At 37.9% G+C, this 18,869-nt stretch overlaps 2 protein-coding genes across 2 annotated transcripts; one reads left to right on the top strand and one right to left on the bottom strand.

The window, feature by feature from the left end:
* Positions 1–2,461: 2,461 nt before the first annotated feature.
* On the bottom strand, positions 2,462–14,062 carry morn5 (MORN repeat containing 5). The gene is made up of 5 exons (XM_039675530.2): positions 13,804–14,062; positions 13,119–13,266; positions 11,820–11,931; positions 11,580–11,711; positions 2,462–2,689 (listed from the first exon to the last, which is right to left on the bottom strand). Exons 1-5 carry the CDS (start codon positions 13,848–13,850, stop codon positions 2,592–2,594), a joined length of 537 nt encoding a protein of 178 aa, XP_039531464.1. The 5' UTR covers positions 13,851–14,062; the 3' UTR covers positions 2,462–2,591.
* ndufa8 (NADH:ubiquinone oxidoreductase subunit A8) lies at positions 14,023–17,222 on the top strand. The gene is made up of 4 exons (XM_039675531.2): positions 14,023–14,273; positions 14,831–14,994; positions 16,651–16,816; positions 16,930–17,222. Exons 1-4 carry the CDS (start codon positions 14,223–14,225, stop codon positions 17,065–17,067), a joined length of 519 nt encoding a protein of 172 aa, XP_039531465.1. The 5' UTR covers positions 14,023–14,222; the 3' UTR covers positions 17,068–17,222.
* Positions 17,223–18,869: the final 1,647 nt, after the last annotated feature.

Genomic DNA, 18,869 nt, shown 5'->3' on the forward strand with positions numbered 1-18,869 from the left:
AAGGCCAGCAGGGTTGAATGTTCCACAGATTTAATTTGAAAAAAGAATCAAACTGTTCTTAAATTTTAAGTCCAACACTTAATTGTATAATTAACTGCCGACCTCTTGTTTTAAAAGGAGATTGTTTGTTAAAAAACGGATTGATTCATTTTAGATCCATCCAAGTGACATGTTAAATAATAATTTCTAGTCTAAGGTTGAATTTTTCAAAAGGTCCTGAAACCTTCCCTAATTTTATTATTTTCAAAAAGGCATTGCAACTGTTGTCCTACCAGTTTACTGCAACCATAAACTACAAATAATGTTGATCTTACTGTGAGATTATTTCAAATAGAACACAGTGCTCTCAACAATTGTACTAAAAAGAGAGAAAGAAAATATCAAACGTGAGGATTTTCAATGACAAACAACACTATTTTGTGCAAAAGATGGAAAGGAAGAGGACGACTGAGACTAAAAAGAGCACTTGAGTGAAATGTAAAGATAGCTACATGTAAAGAAAATGTACATGTAATGTATTTTTATTTAAGCAGTGTCCTGAGACCAATGTGTCTGTGTTTCATTGTTTTCTTCATACACGTGTGCTGTATATGCCTCAGCTGTGATCAGAGAGCAGGAGTGTTGGGTGTACAGCTCTGAAACCGGGGGGAAAAGTCTGAAATTGTAACTTAAATTTGAGAAATACATTTTCTTGTGTTCTGAATGAGGGACAAGGCCTCTACATTCTTGTATTTATTATGACAGGTAGCCTGTAAGCACTTTCCCCCAGTTCCACATGTCTGTTTTGTAAAAAAAAAAAAAATAATGAACTATTTCTATGGCTGTGCATCATAAATGTTTTTCTTTTAAATAAATTAAATTATTTCATAACCTGACAAAATAACATAATTTGCTCTTGTTAATTAGATTACTAGATTTTCATGAGAACTTATCTTGCCTTTTTATTCTATATAACATTTTTCATGAAATCTATCTATCTACTCTCTATCCTCTCTCTCTCTCTCTCTCTCTCTCTCTATATATATATATATATATATAGAGAGAGAGAGAGAGAGAGAGAGAGTACAATCAACGTATAAAAAAAGTTTAACACAATATATATATATAATGACATTTGAGGCATTTTAACTTTAGAACGAGGAGAAACAACATTAGACAGTGTAAAATTAATTTACATTTTCAATAGAATCTGTTGTATTAAAATACAATACCACATATTCTTGAATGATAAAACATTGTTTTTTACTCTGTATCTATACACACACACAGGCTATATATACATATATGTATGTATGAGAGAGAGAGAGAGAGAGAGAGAGAGAGAGAGAGAGAGAGAGAGAGAGAGAGTATAAAAACGTATAACGTATAAAAACTTATTTTGATGAGTTAAAGCAATGTAAAAACATATATTGTCATGTTTTGTCATTGTTATCATGCATGTATATTGTCATTGTTATAGATCGCAAATGTTTTTGTTAGATTTTTTTTTAACTCAAGACCATGACATTACCATCGGATCCATGCACAGTATATTTTTTATATGATATATTTTTTTTATATTTTATATTTAATATTATAACATGAAATGCAAATATATATGGAATCTGGATGGTTTTTGACACTTTCAGAGAGTTTTTTTTTGTTGTTGCCCTGGGCCCTGGTTAATTTCTGACTGTGGTATATAGACGCATGTGCCGGTGTGTGTGCACGAGTGTAGCAGGAAGCAATCACAGGCTGATGGAGGAGCTGGCAGACCCTTCACGGGTCAGTGTGTGCAGTAATGACTCCATCACTGATTCCATCAGCATCACACACAGGAATTCCCTGTCAGGCCACATCACAGGATTCAACTCGCATATCCCGTGTTCTCTTTCAAAAGACACACTGAGACATAATCTTTGACTAACCTATCTACTCTGTGCTCTGTGCTCAAGCACACACACTTCCTTAAGTGCAGAAAACTTTGCATCTCATTTATCTCAAGCGAGGACTCATTTACGTCAGTAGAAGTATACAGCTGTTGAATGTTAAAGTGATCATTTACTTGGACAGAAAACAGCAATGATGTAACATTTCTTAATTGAGTTTGCACCCAAATCCCACTATTATCTTAGCAAACATGATTTTGTCTTTAAAATAAGCTGTATGGAATGGCCTTTAAAACTTAAACTCACTTAATTATATTCTTCTGATTTAATTATTTACTAGTTTGTTATGTAGCTGTTCAGTTGAGATATTTTTTTCTGATTTGACCTTTCACTTCTCATAAAAGTACAAAACACTTTAAACAATAATGCTAATTGTGTAAAAAAAACAGTTGATTTGTTAATATACATAAGATATGCTCATCACTTAATGCAAACTCATGTTTTATTTTTCCATTAAGCATTCATTAATCGATACATAAAGTCTGTGAATTGCAATTTAACAGTTGTTATTATAGTGATAATCAATATTTGATTTTTTTTACTCATTTTTTTTTTTTTTTTTACATTTTGAAAAGGAAAACAGGTTTGAAGAAATAAACAAATGAATGTAACAAAGCTGCATTAATGTTCAAATGACATTCATATTATGAACTGTGTGTGTTCTCAATTCTCCTCTAGTGTGCTGCTTCTTGGATAGGGGCCAATGAACTCATCCCAGCTCTTCCTGCATGTCCGCACAATCCACTCGTGTTCTTGGTCATCTACAAGGGCAGATAATACATATTTCACTCATTCTGATATAAAAAAAAAAGGCTAGATGTATAATAAGTCTGCATACGCTTAGCATTGGCTACTTGTAGAAATGAAATAGGCCTACGTGGTGTGTTTTTTTCTTTCTGATTGTTTGGTCAAAAATCGAGCTCCAAAAGGCATGTGTCAAACTCATTCATATGCGGTTAAAGGCAATTTACATTTTTTACGTGCAGGATTAAGACAACAATTATGAAAATTCGCTCTCAGCAGCCTACTTCACGCGACAATCAATCACTCTCTTTTTTCATTCCCTTCCCAGAGATGATTCCACAAGCAAAAACAGTGGATAATATACTGCTTTTTTAAATGGTTAAAACTGAAAGGAGTTGTTAATTGCGGTAGTTCTGCTGCTGGTGCTGAATGTGAGCGCGCAGCTGCACGCACTTGAGCGCTCACCCCCATGAACGTGGCGAACTGGGCCCATTGTTGAGAACAGGTCTTAAGCTCTCCTCTGATTGTCGATAATTGCACGCGATGGTCCTAAACGGCCTCTCCACGCGCCTCCCGCCACTTCTACCTGGTTCCCGCGCGCAGCAATTGAGACTTTTCCAGCACGCGACCGGTCCATTCTACGACAGCTGCATGCTAACGTCTCACTTTATTCACTCGCTCCCACCTCACGCTCTCCACATGGAGGTCACACTCGAGAGGAACATTTCATCACTATTTTAAACCAATTAATACCTCCGTGGACGCTTCAACCAATGGCTGATGGACAAGGTCGGTCTACAATTACATTTCGGTAAATGCTCCGAGTTCTCGCGGTTATATTTGCACGAAATTAGCACCTCAGTCCTTATTGTTTGTCTGGCATTCATTCACTTGCTAAATTCATAGGCTAATACAATCCCATTTCAGAGCAGACGTGTCACTCACATCAAATCTACTGCAAATAAATTCTCCTCCGTATAGTTGTCGAGGGCTTGAAAATAGTTACTTTTGACATGAGATTTACATGACAATAGTGCTTCAAATTGAACTGCGTAACAGGTAGCCAGTCCATAGCCTAGACGCCAAGCTTACAAAGCAAAGCAAAGCGATAATAATATATGTTACCGTGGCCTACCTTACTTACATCTCTATGAATAGTTGGAAACGAAATTTATTTAAGCTTAAATATTGTTCCTGCTGTACAATGTGTTATCTTTAAACCAGCCACAAGTCGCTCTCGTCCATAAAAAAGAAAATCAGTAAGTCCTTATAGAAAAAAATACCAGGTCATTTTACAATTGTTTTTCTTTTTCATGTGCTTTTGTTCTATAAAATATTTCTGAGTAGCCTTTTTGAGCGCAATCTCTATAAAATGATTAAAAAAGCCCAGTAACCACAAATGACTGGAACAGTAATTCATTCATAGCATAGGTCATTCACAATTGCACATTCATTGTGGGAACACTGTTTAAAGAACTGTCTAAGCCCTCATACTTCCTAAAACTTTGCTGAAATTCATCTCCTTGAATTTCCGTAACCCATATAACCATCTATTTGTTTTCATTACTAATGTTTAGTTTCTTTTTCTTGGCTTTTTTAATTCTGATTTTCCCCCTTATCAATGTATTCCTTTTTTTGCCCTTGTCTTTCTTGTTTATGTGGTAGTATAATTCATTTTTGTATTTTAAATGGGAAAGTACAATCATGTGGCTTTTTTTACTTTCCCAACATGTCCTTTTTTTCTTACATTTATTTTAGCTACATGCCTGTATTTTGCGCATAACACAAAATGACATTTTCCTCCTCACTTTATTTGAGCCTCCTTTCCACATGTTCATGTCGAGCCTTCATACAGGTGGTCTAATGAATATGACACACATTCCATGATCAAAGCCCAGGAGTCAGTAAGGAAGCAGTAATGGTACCTTGTTAGGAGGTGTTTATTTTAATCCCTAAAATATAACCAAAAGGAAAAGTGTTTCCTTCCAAACGAGCCACACTTTTCATTAATGGATTTAGGATCTCTGATTATCGCCTGAGATTATTCCAAGGCTCGAGGAGCTGTGTATATTCCCACCTGGTGGATGATCATCTCATGACAAGATTTGATGTTACCTAAAAAAAAAGTTACTATGGGCTCAGGCTTTGGCTGCTTTCATTAGCGGTGGATTTTAAAATGTGATTGTCAATTATCACAGAAGCAGGAAACCACTGCAACCGTATGGCAGTAAAGCTTCTGGCTCAAGTGAAGTTTTGGCTTACCTAGGAACATACGCTAAAGTAAGACAAAAGACAATAGTAGTATTGTTTAAAGAGCATTATCACACTCAAATTCCCAAATGATTAATAGGATAGAGCAACATATTTGCTAAACAAAGAATTATGACTATTATTGTTTCTATTTTATTGTTGTTTGTTCTAAATCTGTTATGCTAACTATTCAGAACTTAACTTGTCCTGCTCCAGACATCAAAGAAGAATCCACGCCCAAATTTCTACAATATTCTTGTCTTTAGATATTGCAACATGACATCATGACTTTTGCGTAAACATACACGCCACTTTCGAGTCAAGTGCCGTGTTATCTCTACGCATTTTGAGCTATCCGCGTGTATATCTACGCCATTAATGTCTGAGTGATTCCGCGTGTCAGTACACGCCGTCAAAAGTCCGAGCGAAACGAAGCAAAATGTAGATCTACATCTGGGGAGTGATATTTTTTTTTCCTAGGATGGTAGGGAAACACTCATAAATGCCATTAACCCCAGTGACGGGTAGGTTTAGGGACGGGGTTGAGGTAAGTCATATATTCATATATACAGTAATAACGTTAAGTCAATGGCGTTCATAAACACGCTGAAAAGCGATTATGCGTTTTGATAGCAAGCCAAAAATGGAAATACGAATTGGAGTGTCATACACACGCTACTTCATGAGATCAGTCTGCTATCAAGCCATTTAAAAAAAAAAAATCTTGTTATCATGTGAGGGATATGATAACAAAATATTTATTTTAGCCTGGCAGACAATAAACATTGAATATTGATGATAGCAAAATATCATCCTTATAGCAACCCCCTGGCAACCAGCCAGGATGGAGTCACCACATGGGCAATCACCACATGTAGAAAACTACAAGTCACTTTTGCAAAGTTTATTTTCATAGTCCTAAAAGTAACATAGTTTTCTACAAGTGTGGTGATACATGGTAAAATATGGTCTATATATTAGTATGTCTTGACAGGTCAATCAAATGTAATTACTGGAAATGGAGTGTATCAACCCCCTTGCTCATTTACACACAGTGTTATTAAAGCTGGTTGTAAACAGGATTTCCAGTCCCAACGTAAACCAAACGCCTGCCTTCTACTGCCTGCTTGGCTTCAGGTTTACTGCAACATAGAAACCCTATAGTCCCTAAAGCCTCTAATCCTGCTACCTCTGCTATGCAATGGCTATTACAAGCGTTCTGTGTAATGACAGGGGCTTTAGTGACGCCCCCGTTCATGTTTCAAAGCCTTTAGAGTCAGGAAGGAAACAGAGGAACCATCTTGGAACCAACCATGCTCTTACGGCATTCTTTTAGGCAAACCTTATCCTCCAAGAATCTTATTGAGGAGACAAGTACTGTTGGTGTTTTCGGAATTATTTCAATATTGTAATTAAAACTATTTTTACATTTTCTGAAGCAAACATGAGTTGTGCTTGCCTGTCCAAAAGATGCCACAGTGATTCAAGGCTGTTCTGGGTGGTTGCTTGCTAGTTGGTCCCACTTCCCAAAAGCCCTCTGTGCTGTTCTGATCCCTATGGATTAGGTCCCATCTTTATGCAGATGAAAATTGCAAAGGCCTGTTCACACCAAGGACGATAAGTATAACAATAAAGATATAGTTCATAAAATTGTTCTCAATATTAAAGAATAGCAGAGTTCACACCACAACTATATGATAACGGCACAGAGAAACGATATCTTTGGAATCACTTTCAGAATGATTTTATCCAGCTGATGAAGGCTAAAAACATTGACAGCCAATCAGAATGGATCCTGCTGCGAAAACGGTTAAATGAAAATGTTGAATACTTGGGGTTAGAGGTTTAAAGTAAAAGAGCAAATACCACTAACTTTTAGTGTTCTTTTTTTAAGAAAAAGACAAGCATATGGCTAAAACTCTCCTTGGAGTATACAATTACCAAGCCTTGCTTGGATTGAAGACAAAGAGGAGAAGCTGGTCAACTTGGTTGTTGGCAGAACAGGACATATGGAGGCAACTCAGTCTGCCTTGTGCAACATCTCAAGGGGCAGTCCTACATGATAAGCCAACAACCACTGCTTGCAATAACCCACCCTCCATGACTTCAAATGACCAGTGTTGAGATTCTTCTGGGCTTCCTCCCATCTGCTTTTCTCGTGCTCTCCAACCAGCTTCAGAGTTGGCCTGCAGCCTGGGCATTTCCACAGGCCTTCCTGTCCAGCCTGGGCTGCTCCTGTCTGGGATTGCCACCCGCTATCATGCCTGCCTCCTGGATCCTACTGTTACCCTGCCCCACAGCTGTAGTTGGACTTGTCCCTCTTTCCTCTCCTCCCAAAAACATCCTCCCACAGGGAATGTGGTTCCTCTTCATTTGCCTCTTCAGCATCTGCGCCCTCTGTGATCCTCCATCCTGGAGGGAAGCTACTGGCAATAAATTCTGTCTTCACACCCATTTTGACAAATGTACAGTCACCTCCAGGTGATGAAAATAAATCTATAGGATGCACATTATTCCATATTATATAACGATACTTAGGTTATATATATATATATATATATATATATATATATATATATATATATACATGTATAAAGCTGCTGGTCTGGGATCAGTTTTCTCTGTAATAATAGCATATTGGTGAAAAAGATTTGGTGTTTGTGCTCTTGAGAGTATCAAAGGTTTCTGTTTACAATGTGTTTTGCAGCCTTGAGAAATATAGCCAATCACAAAAAATCTGTTGATTTCTTAAAAGCAATTGGCCAATCAGATACTCGGAAATCCTTTTGTTATAAGTTAACTTATAACAAACAAAGTCATGGGCCAGATTTACTGGGCTAGCGCAAACCTTCTTTTGGCGTTAAAAAACTACTGTCAGGATTTAATAAAGACACGCAGAGAAAAAATAACTCTGCAATCATGCAAGGTGATTTGCTAAAGTTTGCGGTCGTCAATTTACTGGTGTTTGCGCCATTATTTAAAGCTAAAAAAAGCATGTCTTAAACCAGAAGCTAACTGGTAGATTGCATTGATCATTATGAAAATGATCCGGCTGCATCTGTGTTATTTAATTTGCAGTACATAGTTAGTAGATCAAGCGCAGAACTTTCCACTCCCATTTGTGATTTTTTTGTTTTTCTTTTGTAATGGGGTTCTCTAATTTACACTGTTTAGTAGCCTAAATCTGTCCCAGAAGTAATCCATTCAGAATTTGAATTCAACTTTTGTTTTGCTGCAGTAGGTAAGGCAATGCTTTTCTGTTCAAATTATAGTGGTTTGCGAACATAGCCAATTTAATAACAAATAATTTATTTGGAGTGTTTATACTGGGATGAGTAGGTTGTTGCTAGGCAACACGTAACTTCAAACTATTTCATGACATTCTATTTAAATGTGTTCTTAAGGAGGAAGCGCATCTAGCCTTAGCCGACTCCAGGGTTGGTTGACCCTCCACCTATGGATAAAATCTTACCTTTAGAAGACTATCCTTTAAAATACTGAGCCGAAGTTGATAGGTTGAGTAGTCACAACTGGTAATTATGACTTACATGATATATCCACTTTATTGTAAGTGGCTTTGGTCAGAAAGCTTCTAAGTCTGTGATGTGGACTCATGTAGAAGCGGGTGGGCTTTGGCTCTGGGAGTCATAACTAGGATGTGGTTTAATGTGACAGGTCTGCTCTATTGTGTAAGTCTCGGTCTCTGATGTTTGCTCTCACTTTCCAGCCGCATGTGGTAAGGATGTAATCCCAGAGGCCTGGAAATTATCTGATCTGAAAACTGAACATATACCACACTGCCGCAGAAGTGACAGTGTGTTTTCAAACCCTGAATAGAGGCATGGAGTGACTGACACATGGAAATGTGTATTAATATGTAGAAACACAAATAACTGTCCAATATGAACATATACGTAAATATATCAGTATAGTTCTAAAAATTGTCCACACCGCAACTATAATTATAATGGTAATCATTGGAATCACTTTCAGATTTTTTTTCAACCGTTGAAAAACATAGACAGCCAATCAGAATCCATCCTGCTTTAAAGAACTCAAACATTTAAAGCGGCAGATGAGAAAACTCAAGTGAGCGCTTGGAATAAACAGAACGATATGATCTGCTGGTGTGGACACTAATATAGCTATCATTATAGTTATCTTTGTAGTTAACATTCATGGTGTGAATAGGCCATACCACTTTGTGAATGATGGGTGTTATAATTATAAATCTGCAGTGCTTTTTGGGGAGTTCTCTGCGTGGGCCTGATGGCGACACATTAGGGAGAAAGAAAAAACTGCTAAAGACTCATTTTGTTTGCGTCACCATGTTGCTACTATTCTTTTACCACACACAGACTCTGTTTCCTAACAAAATCAATAAATAGCTTCCAATGAATTAGTAGAAGATAATCTACGTGTGTTTCTCCGTAAGTGACTCTTCTGACATCTGTTCAGGATGTGTCTGTCTTCATATAACTGTAGATGTATGAAATAGACATGCAAGCTCACAATCAGACTGTGACGAATGGTGGGGCTGCAGATCGTGTTGCATGTATTTGCTCAAGACAGTGTTTACCAAATTATGCCTCTCACAATACTGGAAAACACAGCTGCCAAATAATTCCTAAGCAACGTAAATACAGATAAATGGATATGAACTAGGAAGTTGTGTAACAGCCAAAGATGTGATTCTGACATATGTGTAGACCAATAATTAAAAACAGCGCACCTAATTTCTTCAATAAAAATAAACTGAATATGGAAAATGGTATAATAACTGCAGATTGACCCAAGTAAAACTAGCTAATGTAACTATGCATAGATCTTAAATTGTCATTTACAGAAAAACATGACATGCTAATTTGGCTAAAGATTGTATCCTTCCGGGTTATGTTAATGCACATTAACACACATGACTGGTTTGGTTTTATGTGCACATTACAATAGACATTGCACAAACAAATATACCATTATAGGTTACGTTTATTGAATATGATTCCACCATATGGTACTGATGGTAATAATCATATTTTCCACAATAAAAAAGAATAATGTATCATGCACCTGCAAAAATAAATGACAAAGTCGACACTGGGTTACTGTGTGTAAGTCTCACCAACTCATGTAACTATACACCCTTGCCTCATTTAGTATAGTTGGTTCTATGAATATGCAAATTAGCCCCGCCTAACTCGGACTTTAATACAAAATTAATATTGTATCTATTGTGGAAATATTATAAACATTTTAAATAACTTTTAAAATATATTTTAAAGTGACATTTATTCCTGTGATGTCAAAGCTGATGATTTTGAAGAAATCTTTTTTCGAAGCTTTATAAATCATAATATTTTATAGCATAAATAAAAGTGGGAAAACTTTTTCATTGAAGAAAAAAATACTGCCCTTTCAAATAGCTTCACCGTTAGATAATTCTTTTTTTTTTTTTTAAGGGATAAACTGTATTAAATTCTAAGTAGGTTGTAGCTTCCCTAAGGCATATACATGCATATGCATACATTCAATAAAATAATTCTGGAAACATAGGGATTATTAATTCCACAACCTTGTCTAATCAATGACGCAGCTTGGGGGATTCTGGCCTCTTATCTGTAAGGCTGACATAATGAATTCACCTCAAATCAGAGATCCCACATTGGGCACTGGAAAATGTGTTTTACATTTTCCTTGAAAACAATTCAAATGACTACAGAACTGAGGCATGTCTGGCTAAGAGAAAAGACCTACAGATGAGTTATCTTACAATCTCACCGCTCAATCTTCAGCCATACACTTTCTACATGCATTTAGCTAATCCATTTATGCCACTCGAATGCTTGTGGTCTTATGTGTTCCAGGTGGAAGGACCAAAAGCAAATGTTTACTACTTCACATCATGGACTGAGAAAAAGATATGACTAAGAAATTAGAGCCCGACCGATAAAGGATTTTGAAGGCCGATACCGATACAAATATTTTTGGGTTTTAAAATCCGATATTCCGATATATCGGCCGATATTTTTTTTTTTAATTAAATATTGTTGGATTTCACACACGTGTAAAAGAAAAGCTAACTTTTCTGCACAAGATACATTTGATACCTTTTCTCTATGTCTAAATGTTCACTCCTCGCAAGTATAACTTACATTTTACAATGCAGGGACTGTAACTAGAGATATGCTAGTTATAAATACAGTAATAATTACTTTATTTAGGCAGAAAAAGTTCATTGTGGTTTCCAAGCTCATTAATGTTAACGTTAGCGGTCTTCCACTGATGATAGTGACATTAGCTAGCTTTGTGGTTAGCTAGTCTACGATGAGCCATAATTTAAGAATAGATAACATCATACTGCAAATTGTAAAACATACATTTTTAATATAACAGGCCAAGGAGAGATGATTAAAGCGTGTTTCGTCTGTTTTTATTTTATTTTTTAAATATTCATTTAACGGCCATTATAACTGCCGATACCGATATTTTAGAAAATGCCTATTATCGGCTGATAATATCGGCCGGTCGATATATCGGTCTGGCTCTATAAGAAATATATTGAGAGTTTGTGGGTTTCATGGAACACGGTGTAGGAAATTGTGTATGACATACACACACACACACTCACAGACTAAAACTTGCAATGGCACTTTCTCTTACCTGCATTCCTGAGAAAATTGCCATCATAGTCTTTGACGACCCTGGTGTTGGGATCATAAAAGCCATCACCGCTGTCATAGCAACCATCAGGGATGAGCCGCGGGGGGTCCCGATCAGTTAACTGGGATTCCCCTATTCAAAGACATGGTGAGACTTGATTTCTTTCTTATATTTTTAGAGAATCATGCTGCTTGTCTCTAAATGATCCCACACATAAATTCCAGTAATTTCAGACCATACCTGCTGGTTTGAGGCCATTACACCTCTCAGAGTAGAACTGCCTGTCTGTGCCAGCACAGTAATCCCAGTCAGTCTCTTTATACTCCAGGCCATCAGAAAATGTGTATTTTCCCTATATGTGTAACAAATACATTTAGCCTAGTTCACATAAAGTATTTGGACACTCAAGATACACTTCAAAATATCAAAGTAAAGGAAGGTTTTTGTTATGCTGGTTGAAAGTCTCTTCACATCCTCCTCCTGAACAATCAAATTAATTGGTCGTAATGTATTTATAAGAATAAATATCGTCTGTGGAAGGCGTGGGATTATAAAATGTTCGACCAATCATTGGATTCGGTCCAAATGCAACAATACAATGTCCAACCTGCCTGTAAACATATGTATTTCCATAACTCCGCGCACCTGCTGGCACACCACACATCACACGCCATCGGCACGTTTCATGCTCTGCAGAGCTGTGAATCGAGAAGTGCAATCGAACAGCAGCCACCTTTTATAGTTCCTCATGAACCAAAACAATCACAGCTTCCATCCATCCATCTTCCGCTTATCGAGGGCTGGGTTGCGGGGGCAGAAGTCTAAGCAGAGATGCCCAGACTTCCCTCTCCACTAGACACTTCCTCCAGCTCTTCCCGGGGGACACCGAGGCGTTCCAAGGCCAGCCGGGATACATAGTCCCTCCAGCGTGTCCTAGGTCATCCCTGGGGTCTACTCCCAGTGGAACATGCCCGGAACACCCTCTCGGGAAGGCGTCCAGGAGGCATCCGTAACAGATGCCCGAGCCACCCCAGCTGACCCCTCTCGATGTGGAGGAGCAGCAGCTCTACTCTGAGCTCCTCCCGAGTGACCGAGCTTCTCACCCTATCTCTGAGGGATCGCCCACCCACCCTGCGGAGAAAGCTCATTTCGGCCGCCTGTATCTGTATCTGGGATCTTGTCTTTTCAGTCATGACCCAAAGCTCATGACCATAGGTGAGAGTAGGAAAGTTGCGCAGGCTCAAACTGAGCTTGATGACGAAGATGTGACGTGAGCAACCTGTCTGACAGTTGTACGTCTTCTAGTAGCTGTGCCAAGTGGAGTCTGAATCATTCCCTTCCGAATCTTGCAGAGCCGGAGATTGTGAGTATTAGCATATTCTAATATTAGCATATATTTATTTTAACATTGCAAAGTGTAAAAAATATTCTTTCTTATAAAAATATTTGCCACTTGCTGTATATGTCTGACATTTTGTTAAATATCAAATATACTGTATGGCTGTTGGCATACTTATAACATTAGGAGCAGAGAAAGACCTGTTTGGATATTCCTTTCTCCCATGTTCCCTCATATTTGCTTCCATTGGGGAAATGCAGCACTCCTTTTCCATGGAACATGCCGTCTTTCATCTCTCCGACATATCTAGTGTTAGTGGGGATTTTGTAGCTGCCCATCCCCTCCATCCTTTTAATAAAGACAACACGATGAGAGGAAATGAGATGGCTTGCCTCACTTATTACCTAGTATCAATATTATTGTATCTTTATTATAATATCTCAAGAGTACTGCAAAATTGGCATGAGCATATTTCAAAAAGGAAAATCATTACACTATTGTTTTGGTACTAGGAAAATAATGAGTCGTTTAGAATATGGTGATTTTTTTTAATTTTTTTTTTTTTTTTATATGGTGGTTCTAAAATATCCCTGGACTTTTCTCTTATATATTTTATTCAATCATATGGAATAGTTTTACTTTATATTGTTTTGAACATTTAAAATATTTTAATATACCAGGTGCCTGAAAAAAAATGGTCTACCATTTATGACATTTACATTTATTTGTTATTTATTTATTAATGACTTGAACGGCTTTGCTCATGAACACATAATCAGAATCTGGACACATCATCACATGCATAAAATATGACATAACACACGTATATGGCATTAACATAGCGAAAAAAATTAATTAAATTAACGTCAAATTCAGTTGATTTACCTGCCATTTTTGTAATCTCCATCATAACTGCTACCCATGAACTCCATGTTTATACTGTTTCCATGGAAACACAACCGAGACTCTTCTTGTAATGGTAATAAGACTACTCTGTAACAGATGTAACTGTCATGGATAAATAAAGTGATAGAATAAACTATATTTAATCATCTCATAACTAGGAAAGGGTTTTGAAATCTGCAGAAAAGTAGTGGCATAACTTTGCGTTGCGATTGGAGCCAGGATGCAGCGTCCCAGTTTCCACACGCATGACGTTATCTAAATGCGCCTGTAACTGTTCGCGCATGCGCACGTGCGCAGACAACTGACCTTCTTCGTGTGGCCTCGTCTTGTTTCAGACGAGGACGTTGGTGAACTGTCAAACTCATTCTGATTAGTTTTGGTGCAGTATAATTCGCACCATGCCTGGTGTGGTTGAGCTTCCGACGTTGCAGGAACTGAACGTCGAAGAGGTACGTCTGAAAGAATGAAAAACATGCAGGTGTTAGCCTAAAGCTGCAGGAGACGCACTGCTAACTTTAACCTGTTAAGTTCGTTTAAACTAGCATATTGTACCTGTTAGTGAAGATAAAAAAGAACGCATACATTCGAAAGAACTGAATAACTGATTTTTTGACTACATATTGGTCTTGTTTTTAGCAGTATCAGTGTAACTTAGCTAATGTTAGTCATTGTTGTGCCAGTGGCTTCATATTTCCATGTATTATTAAGGCCGGGTAACACTATAATGGGTAACAAACCGTTTTCTTAGCTGGCTTATTATAGACAACCATAGAATAGATTCGTATGTGCTTTGTAATCTCTATTGTTTTGTCTCTATCCGCTTATTAATATCCAATTCAATTACAAGACTGGCTACCTGACATTTTGTATTAGTATACAGGATATTTTTAATGTCATACATATTATTTTTATTGGGGGAAATAATGTGTTCACTTAATGTCAAAATAGTTAATTTTCTCCTACATCATGCATGCATGTTCTCAGGACTTTGCTGTTTTCTCTGCAGGTCAATGTATCATCAGCTGTACTGAAGGCTGCTGCTCATCACTATGGCTCTCAATGTGACAAGCCCAACAAAGAGTTCATGCTGTGCCGCTGGGAGGAGAAGGACCCCAGAAAGTGTCTGAAAGAAGGGAAGTTAGTCAATGAGTGTGCAGTCAACTTCTTCAGGTACTCAACACATTCACTTGTTTATCTTGATTTGGCTTTGAATCTTATAGATAGTTAATGTTTTATTATGAGCTGCACATTGTAATTGTAAAGCAATTTACACACCCTGGGGTTTATTTTATTATTATTATTATTATTTTTTTGTACAAATGACCAATTCCTTCTGATAAGATTTCTCAGTATTATTTATTAGAGTTGTCAAAACTGTACTTCGACTTCTAATCGGCTTTAAACGCTCCCATGTGTATCTGTGTAAGCTTTCTTTGAAGAGTGTCAAAGATGTCATTGTTGATCATTGTACCCAATAAGTATGTTGAGCGTGTGAACACAATGGCCAATCAGATGTGTTTAAGAAGCTGTTCAACAATTATAAAGGGAAATGCTTGGATCCTCACATTTTTACATTCGCTAATCCATTACACCTCATCATTCTTAAACGGATCAAAGCGGCTGCTTCAAAGAAATTGACAGGCCAATGCCTCAGTATGTCGCTGGAATAGGAAATTAGGTCCTTTTCCTTCGCCGGTGGGTTAAGTTACGTTAAGCACTTTGGCGATACCCAGTGCCTTCAGCTGGATGACGGCCCTGGTTATGGGAAGCCCCTCATTTCTTTTTTCAACTACTTACTGACAACACCTGCCCTTCAATTTCTTCAAAGCTGCCGCTTTTTATACAGCGGTAAGACAGTCTTTTTGGGCTTACCATGTTCTAACATTACTCTCTGACACACCGTATTTCTTCTTGACTGCTTAATGAGATTTGGTTGATGACATTTATCACCATTAGCTTAAAGTTTGCATCCCCTGGCACCATAAACCGGGAGTTTACAGGGGCGGGCCGCTTCCGTCCAGGGGGAAACACTCGTTTTACAGGTATTTGCCACTCCCTATTGTTTCGGGTGTATTATTGACATGTAAATATCTACACCTTGAATATAAGAAGACCCCATATTTTCAGATATTTTTCAAAGAGAAAAACTTAGCACTTGGGCTTTGGATTTGGATCAGATCGCATGTCAATTAAACTCTTAGCAAAGGGTGTATTACTGTAGTCTAAAATTCAGAAATATTATCATGGGGATGAGATTTATTCCCATGATATCAACATATTCAAGGTAAATGAATCAAAATAAATTTATAAGTTGGACATCTGACTTTGCAGGTCAGGTCTTTGTATTGACCTGCCAAATTACAAGGTGCGACACAAGAAGCGACAACCAATGCCAAAGTTTATAAAGTAGCTTGGTTTCTGTTCTGTGACATTACGTTGGGCAGCATCCTTCATTCCTGAAATGTCATTGAACCAAAGCTCTGTCCATGTTTTTCTTAAATTTGAAACATTTACAAAAAAGGTTATTCAGGAGTCATTGGATATTTTACAAGGACAAGCATAAAAAATGTGCTACCTGGAGATGTTTCCTGAATGCCATGAAAATAAAAGGTATTATGGTTTCCCAGGTGTAACTTGTGTTAAAGAACAGATAGAGAGAACTGGCTGCACTACTCAGTTTGGCTTTTATTTTAATATGTCCTTCTGCATTTTTGTCTTTCAACATGGACAGAAATTGAGTGTTGTGTGTCGTCGTTGCTGGTTAGGACAACGGTTGTAAACCCCACTATTTGCATTTTTTAGAATCACATATTGTTTGGTCTACAGGCAGATAAAGGGAAACTGTGCAGAGTCCTTCACAGAGTACTGGACCTGCCTGGATTATTCTAACCTGGCTGAGCTGCGCCACTGCCGTAAGCAGCAGAAGGAGTTTGACAGCTGTGTGTTGGAGAAGCTGGGCTGGGAGAGGCCTGACCTCGGAGATCTGTCCAAAGTTGGTCAAAATATTCATTGCTTTGTAATTTAAAACCTGTATTAGAAGTGGTTTCCATGTCGTTTTGGTCTTCCTCCATATTCTGTACTTCACAACTTTGATCTCTCCCACAGGTGACCAAGGTGGCAACCTCTCGACCCTTGCCTGAAAACCCCTACCATTCAAGACCAAGACCTGAGCCCAACACTCCCATTGAGGCTGAGCTACAGCCATCCAAGCATGGCAGCCGCTTGTTCTTCTGGAACTGGTAAAAAAGGGCCAATCGCTGTCCTATAAATATCAAGTTCTCTATGCTCCTGACCAGTGTGCCAGTGGTTGTGCTGTTATCCTAACGTATTGTGTAGAAATGTTAATAAATTTTGTGCACTCGAAACATGTTATCGAATTAAAAAAGATTTAATTTAAACTTGGCTTGGCAGGTTTCTTTTTACTTTATATAGATTTGACTGTTAAGAATGTGCTGGGTTCAGTACAACTTAAAAGGTTTGTTAACAAAAAAATTAAAATTCTGTCATTATTTATTCATCCTTATGTCAAAGATTTTCATTCATCTTCAGAACACAAATGAAGACATTTTAATGAAATCTGAGATTTCACTCCCTCCATTGACAATCCACACAACTACCACATTGTCGCTTCAAAAAGTTCATAAAGAGATTTTCTGAAGTCATGATCACTTTATATGATGAACAGATTTAATTTAGGCTTTTATTCAATAAAAAATGTCATCAACAAACACATCAGCTCAAGTATGCTTGCTTGACATTCGAGAACCAATAAGGTTCATTCTCGTGTTACGCAGCATGTTTGAGCTTCAGGAAGAACCAGTGAGGTTCATTCTCGTGTTACGCACAACGTATGATCTTCTGCAAGAACCAATGGGGTTCATTCTCAGGTTACGCAGCACATTTGAGCTTCTGCAAGAACCAATGAGGTTCATTCTCGTGTTACCCAGCACATTTGAGCTTCAGCGAGAACCAATGAGGTTCATTCTCAGGTTACGCAGCACATTTGAGCTTCTGCAAGAACCAATGAGGTTCATTCTCAGGTTACGCAGCACATTTGAGCTTCTGCAAGAACCAATGAGGTTCATTCTCGTGTTATACAGCACATTTATCACTGTGAAGCTGCTTTGATACAATCTGCATTGTGAAAAGTGCTATATAAATAAATGTGACTTGACTTGACATTTGAGCTTCAGCGAGAACCAATGAGGTTCATTCTCAGGTTACGCAGCACATTTGAGCTTCAGCGACAACCAATGAGGTTCATTCTCAGGTTACGCAGCACATTTGAGCTTCAGCGACAACCAATGAGGTTCATTCTCAGGTTACGCAGCACATTTGAGCTTCTGCAAGAACCAATGAGGTTCATTCTCATGTTACGCAGCACATTTGAGCTTCAGCGACAACCAATGGGGTTCATTCTCAGGTTACGCAGCACATTTGAGCTTCTGCAAGAACCAATGAGGTTCATTCTCAGGTTACACAGCACATTTGAGGTTCTGCAAGAACCAATGAGGTTCATTCTCGGGTTACGCAGCACATTTGAGCTTCTGCAAGAACCAATGAGGTTCATTCTCGTGTTATACAGCACATTTATCACTGTGAAGCTGCTTTGATACAATCTGCATTGTGAAAAGTGCTATATAAATAAATGTGACTTGACTTGACATTTGAGCTTCAGCGAGAACCAATGAGGTTCATTCTCAGGTTACGCAGCACATTTGAGCTTCAGCGACAACCAATGAGGTTCATTCTCGTGTTATACAGCACATTTGAGCTTCAGCGACAACCAATGGGGTTCATTCTCAGGTTACGCAGCACATTTGAGCTTGTGCAAGAACCAATGAGGTTCATTCTCAGGTTACACAGCACATTTGAGGTTCTGCAAGAACCAATGAGGTTCATTCTCGTGTTATACAGCACATTTATCACTGTGAAGCTGCTTTGATACAATCTGTATTGTGAAAAGTGCTATATAAATAAATGTGACTTGACTTGACATTTGAGCTTCAGCGAGAACCAATGAGGTTCATTCTCAGGTTACGCAG

Source organism: Pimephales promelas, chromosome 23 (genome assembly GCF_988280905.1).
Source record: "Pimephales promelas chromosome 23, fPimPro1.hap1.1, whole genome shotgun sequence".
NCBI classification, from domain to species: Eukaryota; Metazoa; Chordata; class Actinopteri; order Cypriniformes; family Leuciscidae; genus Pimephales; species Pimephales promelas.